At 40.3% G+C, this 11,510-nt stretch overlaps 1 protein-coding gene and 1 pseudogene across 4 annotated transcripts in view; both read left to right on the plus strand.

Annotated features, from left to right (window-relative positions):
• Positions 1 to 3,126, plus strand: part of LOC308333704 (transmembrane protein 82-like) — a 4,367-nt pseudogene extending 1,241 nt beyond the window's left edge. Inside the window, exons 4-6 of the transcript XR_013966271.1 lie at positions 127 to 523; positions 609 to 792; positions 2,408 to 3,126. The product of XR_013966271.1 is annotated as a transmembrane protein 82-like (transcript). The remainder of the gene's footprint in view (positions 1 to 126; positions 524 to 608; positions 793 to 2,407) is intronic.
• A 1,819-nt stretch (positions 3,127 to 4,945) lies between these two features.
• Positions 4,946 to 9,832, plus strand: fblim1 (filamin binding LIM protein 1). Of its 3 annotated transcripts, none has more exons than XM_080777871.1 (8): positions 4,946 to 5,116; positions 5,698 to 6,059; positions 6,144 to 6,286; positions 7,331 to 7,439; positions 7,532 to 7,701; positions 8,162 to 8,340; positions 8,534 to 8,654; positions 8,786 to 9,832. In XM_080777871.1, exons 2-8 carry the CDS (start codon positions 5,708 to 5,710, stop codon positions 8,894 to 8,896), a joined length of 1,185 nt encoding a protein of 394 aa, XP_080633997.1. In that variant the 5' UTR covers positions 4,946 to 5,116; positions 5,698 to 5,707; the 3' UTR covers positions 8,897 to 9,832. The 3 variants fall into 3 exon arrangements, with proteins under 3 accessions (XP_080633997.1, XP_080633999.1, XP_080633998.1); XM_080777873.1 differs by having other exon boundaries at positions 7,346 to 7,439; XM_080777872.1 differs by having other exon boundaries at positions 5,704 to 6,059.
• The last annotated feature ends 1,678 nt before the right edge of the window (positions 9,833 to 11,510 follow it).

An 11,510-nucleotide genomic window follows, 5' to 3' on the forward strand; every position in this document is an offset into this window, starting at 1 on the left:
GAGAGAGGAGTTGCTTAATCAATGGCTTCTTGTTTTAAATACAGTATTTGTTTATCTCATGTATATTAAATTGCTCTAACTCACAACATTCCTTGCCTTCTCTACTCCCAGGATGACCTGGCAGAGGCAACCAGCTGCTCCTGATCCAATGCCAGTTTTCCCTGGGTTGTGTCCTTACCTGCACTCTTGACTTCCTCCAGCAGGGGCTGTACACAGCTCTCTCAGCTTGATGCTGGCAGCAGGGCTTAGCTGGTTCCTGATGGGCATTTGCCAACGTCTCTGGAGTCATATAGCAAGGCTTTACCCTCTGCATAGCACAGAGCGCTACTGTGGGAAGTGTATCTCTCTTGAACTCTGACACACTATACTAACTACACTGCAAAGAGTGGTTTTCCTTGCATTGCAATAGGAAGTCTAGCCTCCATCGGTGCTGTGTACAAACACTTTCTGTCACAAACTGATGCTCTAAAGTTTTGGACACCTCTGACTCTGTGCTACACTATGCTGGTGGTCTCTATTCAAGGTAATGGTGAAGACAAGTCATTGTTTAGAGAGAGAGAGATAATTCATCTATTCAGTCCGCATTCTTAAGTTATTTTTGTCCACAGAGGAGCAACATCGGCAAACCGGTGCAGAGGCCCTGTGCACACTGTGGTACTGCGTTTAGGGGCCATGTTTGTGCTCATGCTCACAGTGGGTCAGTGGACAGATGTTCTTCATGTCCTCATTTCATTCCTGGGAGAAGCAGCGTGCCTACTGCCCGCCAAGGGCCTCATGGAAGATCTGCTAAAGGTCTGTAGGAACTTACACAACTGTGTTTTGTATTAATGAATGGGTCAATCCAGGGCTTTTTAAACTTTTAAAAAGGTCATAGAGACCCCATAATGATTCTGTCCTGACTCCTGACTGACACTGACAGACACTGTTTTGGCTGAAATGCATGTTTGTCTGAATGATATAATTGTAGGCCTACACGAGAAATAGATTCACGATGGTCAGTCAAAGTCACAGAGGCTTTAATTTTTGTCGGTATCAGCCAGGGTGAGGGAGTCTATCCCTGTTTCAATGCGCTAGACCTCTGGGAGATGGATTGCAAAGGAGGAGTGCAACACCTACCATCAGCTCCCAGTACTTATCGCACAACATCAAGCCATGCTACTCATATGCTGAGTTCGAGCCCGGGATCGAACCCATGACCTTGTGGTTGAAAGCTACCCGGAAACAATAATATTAACAAACTACTAATTTGGCTAATGGCTGGGAACCCCCTGCAACACCCTTTAACCCCCTTTTGAAAACCTCTGGGTTAATCTACTAATAGTAGATTGTTGTCATTCCTGTTTGATATGAAGACACGTCTGTTGTAACTTGTTACTTGCGCAAGCAGAGCGCGCAAGTAATCATTTCGCTTGGTCTCTTCGAAGTGAAGCCAAGTTTTCTTCAACCGTAAGTCTGTGCCTGGTTTGCTGGGACTAGTTACAAGTTACAACATTACGTCATATACACACCATGTACTCTGGTCCAGTTCTCAACGATGACGTAATGTTGTAACTGGTCCCAGCAAACCAGGCACAGACTTACGGTTGAAAAAAACTTGGCTTCACTTTTTGGAACCAAGTAACCACAGTATACTGCTAATCAAATTACAACTACATACTCTGTATGTAGTTGTAATGTGATTTGTAATTTGTAAATCTGTGCCTGGTCTGCTGGGACCAGACTACACAGATGACCATATCTCTTACGTCATCACTGAGAGCTAGTCATACATATACACACCGTGTACTCTGTCCCAGCTCTCAACGATGACGTAATGTGGTATCTGGTGGGACCAGATTACACAGATGACCATTTCTCTTACGTCATCACTGAGATACAAATCCAACTACAGATTTCGGAAGTATTTTAGATCATGTATATTTCAACAAATTTGAAAGTATTATTACAGAAATTGAAGTTAGAGAAACATATTACTCTGATCATGATTTAGTATTAATATCACTATTTTACAAAATGAAATACATTTAAAACAATTGACAATTTACAATAAGTAATAAAATAATTATACTGTATAATATATTTTAATTCAGTTTATATACCTTTTTTTCATCACATATCAATGATTCATTTTCTGTAAAAAAGTAGTTAGGTAGCAAATAGTTACACGTAATGATTATACATTTCAAACGTTCCTTCACAGAGATACTGAGATGTGATAGTTTCCAGCGGTCGAAAGTACTTGCGCGCTCTGATTGATTGTTTGCGCACTAGTAGGCCATTTATGGCCTACTAGTGTGCAACAAGCAAGTATGCACTCGGCAGAGTGCAGTTCTAGTTTATAAATAGAATATGCACAGTTTATTAATAATATTGAGTAACGTGTTCATTAAACTCTGCCCATCTTTAGGTGGAAGGAGACAAAAGCCATGGCAAGAAGGAATTGGAATTGAGCTACAAACAGATATCAAGGCAAATCATTCCCACAAAGTCAGCTGACACATAGAGACATAATTTAGCACATTGTCATCATAGGCAATATAGTTATACTGTATGTTTCTATCTACCTCAATACTAATGACTACCTACCTCTAAGGAAATTAACAAATTACCTCAGCAACCGTAAATAGAAAACACATTCTTCATGTTTATATTTTTGGCACAAATGCTGTTATCTAGTTATTCTTAAAGTTGTTTTGAACTGAAATAAACTGTCATTTTACACAGCTCAGCTTATATTCCATATTGGTGTAATTTGAAATTAGTCAATAATAATGTAATACTACATAACATTTGCTTGCTCCATTGTATGATATGGAATGCAAAATAAATAGTGAATGTTTTGTTCTTTCACAGTAATGTGAAGTAAAATCTCAAAGTGTAAAAATGGACCCTTGGTGAGTATTGATGTACTGATACATCAATACTCACCAAAACAAGATTGATAGTGATGTGAAAAATGTTTGATCAGGAAGTTGATGAAAGGTTCTACAGGGCAACAGTTTCAAACAGCAGAGGGTGTGTTGTCAGCAAAAACTGTACTTTACCCCCACTCTCCGCTTGCACAAGCGTCTGAAAAAAAAAGAAAAGAAAAAAAGTGTTGTCAGCATAATTTGCAGCAACGTTTCTCACACGAAGTACAGTTTTCCTCACTCTGGAAACATTAAGAGATGGTTACAGAAAGGAAAACATGTGTTTTATTATTATTACAGTTTCAGAAATTGGTCTCATTCAGTCTGACCAAGTTGTGCTTTTAGATTAGAATCATAATGTTTGTCTGAACTCTGAACATGATCTTTCTTTCCTTTCTCTTTTAGTGAGACTTTTTTTCCCTTCCACATTGGCCTTGTAGTAAAACCTTTCGTAGACTTGTTGTCCATAACTCATGCAGTTATATCTCATTTAAAGTGATTATTGCACTCTTATGTTTTCACAATCTGAAGAGTTACACTGCTAACTCGGCCAAGTTACTTTTAAATGTTTTAATGAACATTTTAGTGGTGGGGGAGGGGCACAGAATTCAGGGGAATTGTGTCATCACTAGGCATGCTCCCTCCTGCTACTCTGACATCACTGCTACATTCCATTCCTAGACCCTGGAACAACAGAGACCCTCTTGACCAAGCTCCCCGCACAATTGGTTGCCCTTATTCTGCATCCCTTTCTCCTGTTAACCCCTCTTTCAGTCCCTATACACATTCCTGTCTCACTTCTCCTTCACGCTGACATACATTCAACCTTATTTTTTGCCCCATCTGTGTTTTTATATACAATTTTTCTGTGCTTGTTCGAGCTCCCTCTCCCCTACAAAGTATTGGCTCATGATGTGAGGGGAGGGCATTCCTCCAGTTCAGGCTGCAGGAGAAAAGGCATAATATGTGCTGATCAGTAGAGCTGATACTGCCTGTCGGTCTGTAGAGGAGAGAAAACACAACAAAGCAGCTGGTTCATAACTCACAGACATCACACAGTACTGTTGCCCTTCTCCCTTGTGCATTTTTTTCTCTCCCAGAGCTCCAGACACTACCACCAACTCCTCTTGCACAATGTCATGATTCATTGTGCTGTAATGAAGTTGCTCATTTACAGCTGCTTTTAGTACAGCAGTTGAGAGCTGGTAATTATGCCAAGATGTTAAGAAGTCTCTGTATTCAGTCACTATCAGCCAGTGTTTTAAATGTTCTAACTGCATGTCGATAAGAAACTAAGTGACAGCAAAGCCTTATAGATACTGATAGTAAGTCAAGGCTAAGAGTAAGTGATATAATGCAGTGGGGGAAGGGAAGAAGGAAAGCCGGAGAAGAAAAAGGGAGCCAGACTCTTTGAGGGAGGTAGAGAAAATAAAGCTGATAGAACAATAAGGGAGAGCTGCAAGGCTCTCAAGAGAGAGAGTAAGAGCACAGATTGATATTGGGTGGAAAAGGCAGGTACAGTCACATCCTGTTGAATTTCAAGAGATAAAAGATAAAGGAGTGGAAAAAGGGAGGGACTTTGTGTACTTTTGTCCATTTATGAGTGAGCATGGTCTGGTATTGTATTTGAAAAGTGTGTGAGTGAGTTCTTGTGTGTCTGTGTGTTCCACATGCATGAACATACCCAAACTAACACATGCACGCACGCACGCACGCGCACGCACGCACGCGCGCACACACACACACACACACACACACACACACACACACACACACACACACACACACACACACACACACACACACACACACACACACACACACAAAACACACAACACACACGTAGGTGCAGTGCGTTTGTGTACCTGCACTTTTTCATTTGTATGTGTCATGCTTTTTCCCCCTTTACTACTACACTTTGCCAGAGATTAACTGTTCACCTTTTACGGTCGGGAGAAAGAAAGAGAGAGGGATTGTCATATAGCCACAGAGGGAGGAGGGGTCGATGGAAGAGGAGTTTGGGGAGGGAGGTACAGAAGGAAAAGGAGTGGCTTTTGTAGATAGCTGCCCTCTCTACACAACTAAACCAAAACCCTCTCAGTGGCGGATCAGGAGGGAAAATAGAGAAACAAACCAGACGTGTCGAGATACAAAGGGGGTGAAACGAAGAAGAGAGAGTTGACCATCATACCACACATTTGTCTAAGGTATGTAATAGCATGGAACAGACACTATGATCCTCAGAAGATAAGAAGAGGGGGGGGGGGGGGGGGAGCTCAGATCATTTAGATTTAAGCCATGTCCCTCTAAAGGGAGTCATTATAGTCCATGAGATCTGTGGGTTTTAAACTTGTATGAGTGTTTTTAGTGAAAACATATTGAAACTGAATGCTTTGAGAAAGTTGGCCAAAAGGGCATGTACAGTTGTACACAATGGCAAACTTGATTTTGTTGATAATGTAATGTTGCCATGTTGCAATCAACCGGGGCCTGGTATATATACAGTCATGGATTCTGTGTAATGTACATTGAAGAGTTGCTGCAAAAGATCATGTAAGATGCTACTTCGGGTCAGCTTTGTTACTGCACAATGTTATTGAGGAATGCTGTAAACAGTTTTCAATGTCTAGTAGTGAGTGATTTCTTCCTATGTCTCATATCCTGTGTGTGTGTGTGTGTGTGTGTGTGTGTGTGTGTGTGTGTGTGTGTGTGTGTGTGTGTGTGTGTGTGTGTGTGTGTGCGCGCGCGCTTGTGTGTGTGCGTGTGTGCGTGCGTGTGAATTTGTTAGTTACAGAGGCATGGCATCAGCAGCTCCACCAAAGCGGATGGTATCCTCTGTCTTCATTACTTTAGCATCTCCGTGCCGTGCTACTGTGACACAGCAGCAGCATGCACTCCAGACTCACAATGCCCCTGAGAGAGATGTGCAGCACACTGCGGTGCGAGTCCAGCCAAGCGACAGCGTCCACACACAAAGGCGCAAGAAAGATAGCTCTTCCTCTGAGTCCAGCAGCAGTGCAGACAGTGTTGGTCCTATTCATCCAGCTCCCCAGGACAAACCCTCAGATTCCAAACCTGCAGTCACCCATCCAAGACTCAGTCTAGCAAACACAGACCAACAGAAGGACCTAGTGCACAGAGGATCTGATGGTAAAATAGAACAATCATCTTGATGACAAATTTCATTATCCAAGTAGATTCAAAATCTGATTTTGGTTGTCCTCTCTTCAACAGAGCTCTTTCCCCTTTCTCCCTCGCTGCCCTTATCGGTGGGAACGGAACTCTCTGAAGATTCGGCACCGCTATTGTCCCCTACTCTTCGAGAGGCTCCCTCACTCCCCCTGTACACAATCCAGTCACCACCTTATAACAAACAGGTATGCATGGGTCTTGGCTACAATGATGCTAAAAAATAAGATTTATTTTTGGGGCTTTTGGCCTTTATTGATAGACGTACAGTAGTTTGACAGGATGATGAAATGGGGAGAGAGATGGGGGAAGACAAACAGCAAAGTTCGAACCCGCAACACACTGTCATGCTGGATTACCAGCCAAGGTGCCTGGACCGCTAAGCCGGCCAAGGCCATTAGGCCAATTAATGCTAAAAAATAAAACCACATAAGCATTATTTTTGCCTTTTCAGTTTTCAGTTCAGTGTTTCAGTTTTGTAGCTACACACTGTAGTAGTACAACTTTCACAAACACTGCATCATCTCCCAAAGCGGTTATGGAGACTCATCTGCAGAACAGATTACTTGAGGGAAACACAGCTGCCTTTTAGATATGATTGGATGACACGAAAACACATTGTAACCCATGCTCCTTTTCTTGAGAAAACCGTATGTTTTCAAACTGTTGACCTCTCTGTAAGTAACTTGACTTCTTGTGGCCTCCATTACAGCTGGATCTCACTGTAGAAATAATGAAAACAGACCAATAAAGCTGACTGAGTAAAAGCAGAAAGCTTGGATTCCTGTAGCCTTTCCCGTTCTTGGTTAGAGGGGAATTTATGTATTTTACTAAAAAGCGATCAGCTCACAATAGTTGGGGGCTCCTTCAATAAAATGAGCTGTGTTCCATCTCTGTCCAGTAAGAGAATAGAAAGGAAATAGAACACAGACCTGCACATAATATAGGCATATCCCCATTTCAACGATTATATATATTTTAAGTTTGTGATTTATGTGCATTATAGAGATAATGTTGAATGTGGTGATAGTGTCTAAGTCTTAGCATACAGTATGTCGGAAAGGTCTTTCTAAATTCAGAGATGTTAGCATTGAAGCAGTGGAGCACTGAACAGGCTGCGAAGTGAAGTGATCCCTCAAAACCCTTAATGCTCTACAGTGCCCAGTCTACAATCTTTGTTTTTACATTTTGTTTGCTATATGAATGTTTGCTATATGAACTTATATTGACAGTTACCCACATTCAAGCCAGAGCCAAGACCACCATCTAGTGGGGGTGTTCAAGATGAACAGTCCCAAGGGAGCTACAACTGTCACCAGGAGATGAGCCCAGAGAGTAATGGTAAAATAAAGTATATATTAATCGCTACAGCTATTAAGCTATTATTTGTTGATAAGATACAGACTTACATTTTATTTTTGTGTACTTTCCAGAAGTGTGTGGCTTCTGTCGGAAGACAGTGGCTCTTAATGAACCTGCAGTAGAAGCGTTAAACAGAACTTATCATGACAGTTGCTTCCAGTGCAGGCAGTGCCATGTTCCACTGGCTGGTAAATTGTACTATAATAAGGCAGGAATCCCACTCTGTGAGGACTGCTACCAGGTATGTATCAGCTTCAAGTTCCTTAAATTTGGGATTAGTCTGATTTATATGGCATGCAATGTTTAGTTACACACATAATAACATCAACATGGTTATTGCGAACGCAGTGATTGCGAATGCAGTGAGCACTTACTATGAGACCTAGCAGATCATGTCTGTCTGTCCGTGTGTCCGTGTCCCCCCCCTTTGTGCCCATATATGGAGCTGAGTGATTTGTTTGTGATTGATGCAACACACTCCATATTTGGACGTATAGCTGCTTTGGGGACTCCTTATATGGTTATGGCTAAGTTAAAAACTTAACTTAAAAATAACTTAACTTAAAAAAATAATAACTTAAAAATAAATCTTAAAAAACCCCAAATATGTACGAGCTGCGTTCGCTTCCCGCGTTTGCGCGTCTTACTGGTATATATATATATATATATATATATCTGAATCACATGTCTCTATCACTCAGGCTAGTTTGGAACTTTGCTGGGCCTGTGGTGAAGTTATCAAAGATCATGTGATCCGTGCACTGGAACGAACATACCACCCACCTTGCTTTACCTGTGCAACATGCAGTCAACAAATTGGAGAGCAAAGATTTGCTCAGGGAGAAGTGGGAGAAGTGTACTGCCTCCAGGACTACTATAGGTAAAATGTTTCTGTCTGAAAAATCTGGTTTGATACCAAAGAAAATATTGACACACCGTTACTTTACATTAACTACACATATCATACATGAATAATGCCAAATTGTCTTGCATTTATAAAGGAGTAGCCTGTTAAGTTTGATCATAAATCTTAAAATAATATTCTCTTTGTCCACAAACTTTGACCCATGCAGGAAATATGCCCCACAGTGCAGTGCCTGCAACCAACTAATCATTCCAAGAGCAGATGGTATTGATAGCTACACTGTAGAATGCCTGGGACGCTCCTTCCATGAGGAGTGCTATCGTTGTGAGGTGGGCAAGGCATACTGCGCAGAAAAACAGACATGCATTTATTTGCACATGCACTCATGGACACCACTAAATAAATGTTTGCTAAGCCTGCACTACTCAATAACATTCTCTGTATGTCATGTTGTCTGCAGATTTGTGATATCCAGCTCTCTCCTGACCCAAATGACTATGGCTGCTATCCCTTGGACGGAAGAGTGCTGTGCAAATCGTGTCACCTGTCCTTGGTTTCTGCCCAGCACTGACATTGTCCTTGGAACGCACAAGATGACCAATGGAAAAGTGGCTTTAGGCCTGGGCCTGGAAGATGAGACACTTGCCTCATCCATCTCAAAGATAGAGATTGTGAATGTCACAACATTCCTTTGCCAATAGCATTATTTGTAGATGATTATTTCTTCCACAATAGTAAAACATAGCCCTTCAATGGACATTTTATACTTCTTTCATACTTGATATTTTTGCACTCTATAATACACTACAAAATGCACCAAAGATATTTATATTAAAGAAATTATAACAATGCAAAAACACTATGGTAAATATTCTTTCTTCTGAATTGCCCAATTTTGAAAATATCCACCAATATACAGTACCTCAATCAATATATTATTTTAAATGAGAAAGTAAACTAATATATTTTATCTGGAGTCTGGCAATAATTTGGCATAATGGCATTGGGTTGCGGTGTACTACACAGACAGAAATAATGATCAGTTTATAAGAAAGATTGCGACTATAACAAGTACTAATACAAATCTGTCTTACTTCTCTGTTAGAAAATAATACTGTGATAGAGTACCACACTGTATTATTGTAAAGAGAAGATCCATCCAATCCAGCCTTTCATCATACATAATATGCTCTTCACAAAACCTTGTGAAATGTAAGATGTTGTGTTTTCTGGCTTCAAAATGAAAATTAGTAATTTGTATTTTGAAAAATAGTATGAAAATATTCCTACAGTTTCTTTCATTAATTGGAATTTATTTTGTAAGGCCCTAAACATACTGTAGATACTAATTCATAAAATACATAAATGTTTCATTACAATATCTCAGTACTATTCATACAACTGAGAAACTAAATTAACAGTTGAATTATTTATGTTTGTATTTCGAAAAGACTTATATTCTTTCATGTATACCAATGCTTATTAAAACAAAACAGCGTCTAATGGCTTTCCTGTGCAATGTCTATGTTTTAGAAGTTGTTGGGCTAATGTTTCAACCTGAGCTTGCAGACTGAATTGAAAAAATGCCTTCTCACTTTCCTTTGTCTTTTTAGATTGGGCAGCTACAGGGATATTCATATACATCTTACAATAAATGCACCCTGTCTCTGTGTGTACATATGTATGTCTGTAATCCACGTAACTCGAGAATCCTTCCACCCACCGATAGTCCGGGAGTCAAAGGGTGATTTTTGGCTGAACGTGGTTCGTCAGTAAATGTTTTTTTCTCAACTGATTCAAAAGGGTGCCAGTGACAGTGATATCCCTTGAGCATTTTTTGTTATTAATGCCTGAAACACTACGTTTTATGGTATTGCATGCAAATTTGCTTTCTACAGTGTCTTTGATGTATATTTGATGTATTTGATTAATGCATTATTAATTAATGCATATTAATCCCTTCATGCCTGAAAACCCCTTCATGCCATCCAAGATATCTTTTGAGATTGTATGCACACTAATCAAGTCAAATGTATCAAATCAGCTTTCTACAATCTGTATTAGTGAAACTGTAGCATATTTATTTTCGGGTGGTTGCACATTAACCCTTTCAGGCCATCTATCTTGAGCCAAACGTCAATTTCCCACAAAAATAGGGTTATGAGATTTCATGCAAAGTTACTTAAAACAAACCCATCAAATTAATATTATCAATTCATTGCTGTAGGCTACAGATTACAATCACAATTCAATCATGCATGTGCCTTGATGATTTTGCATATACAATACAGTATGCAGTATATACTATTAGCTGAAAGTACACGTGCTTTCTGGTCTTCTGTCAGATGTTTTTGCCAAGATGTTGAATGGGAAATAAGTTCCTTCAGAATGTGCATGCGTACCTTGCAGATGATGGCTGAGCTAGTGCTAGATTGTAATAGAGCGCCGAAGTCCTGACGTCACTCCCTCATCCCCTGGTTCACGGAAGTAATTTCTCTATGGAGAATAACATGGGGTCATCTTAAAATCATTTCATATAAGCATTGTGGTCCAAAAATAAACAAGCTGTCTCAGCGTTATTGATGGTTTGCGACAGTCAGTCACTCATATTTGATACAGTCTGTTTCTAGTGAAAATGTAACTAATTCAGTAGCAGTACCAATAGCGTTTTCTCTCAGTCAGTTGATTCTTCATATCCATATGAGTGAAATGGCAAATGGCCGGGATGACATGTTCATTTTCAAACACAGTTCTTATATGAGGCGATCTGAAATCCCCCTATGGGGATTGCAATGCAAATAAAAAGTACATGAACCCGTGGATTTGCGCCCTCTACTTATATTGACGTCAGACTTCGGTGCTCTATTGCTGATGTCATACATCTAGTCTGAACATGAGATGACTGCCTTCTCCATCTGATGTTATGGCCTCTACTACAGTATCTGAAAAGCTACCTCCACTCCAAGTTTTTTTATGTGACACCACCCATTGCTGGACATTGGAATGGTCGGTGGGCCAACCAGTTCATAGAGTTCACCTTCATGTGTTTCAGGTTAATAACTAAAAATGCTCAAGGGATATCACTGGGCAGTGGGCACCTTCTTGAATTCTTAAGAGGTGACCCCAAGCTACAAGAATCAGTTGAGAAAAAAACTTTTACTGACAAAACAACGTTCACCCCCACG

Source organism: Protomyctophum bolini (genome assembly GCF_963924005.1).
Source record: "Protomyctophum bolini genome assembly, chromosome: 2".
Classification (NCBI taxonomy): Eukaryota; Metazoa; Chordata; class Actinopteri; order Myctophiformes; family Myctophidae; genus Protomyctophum; species Protomyctophum bolini.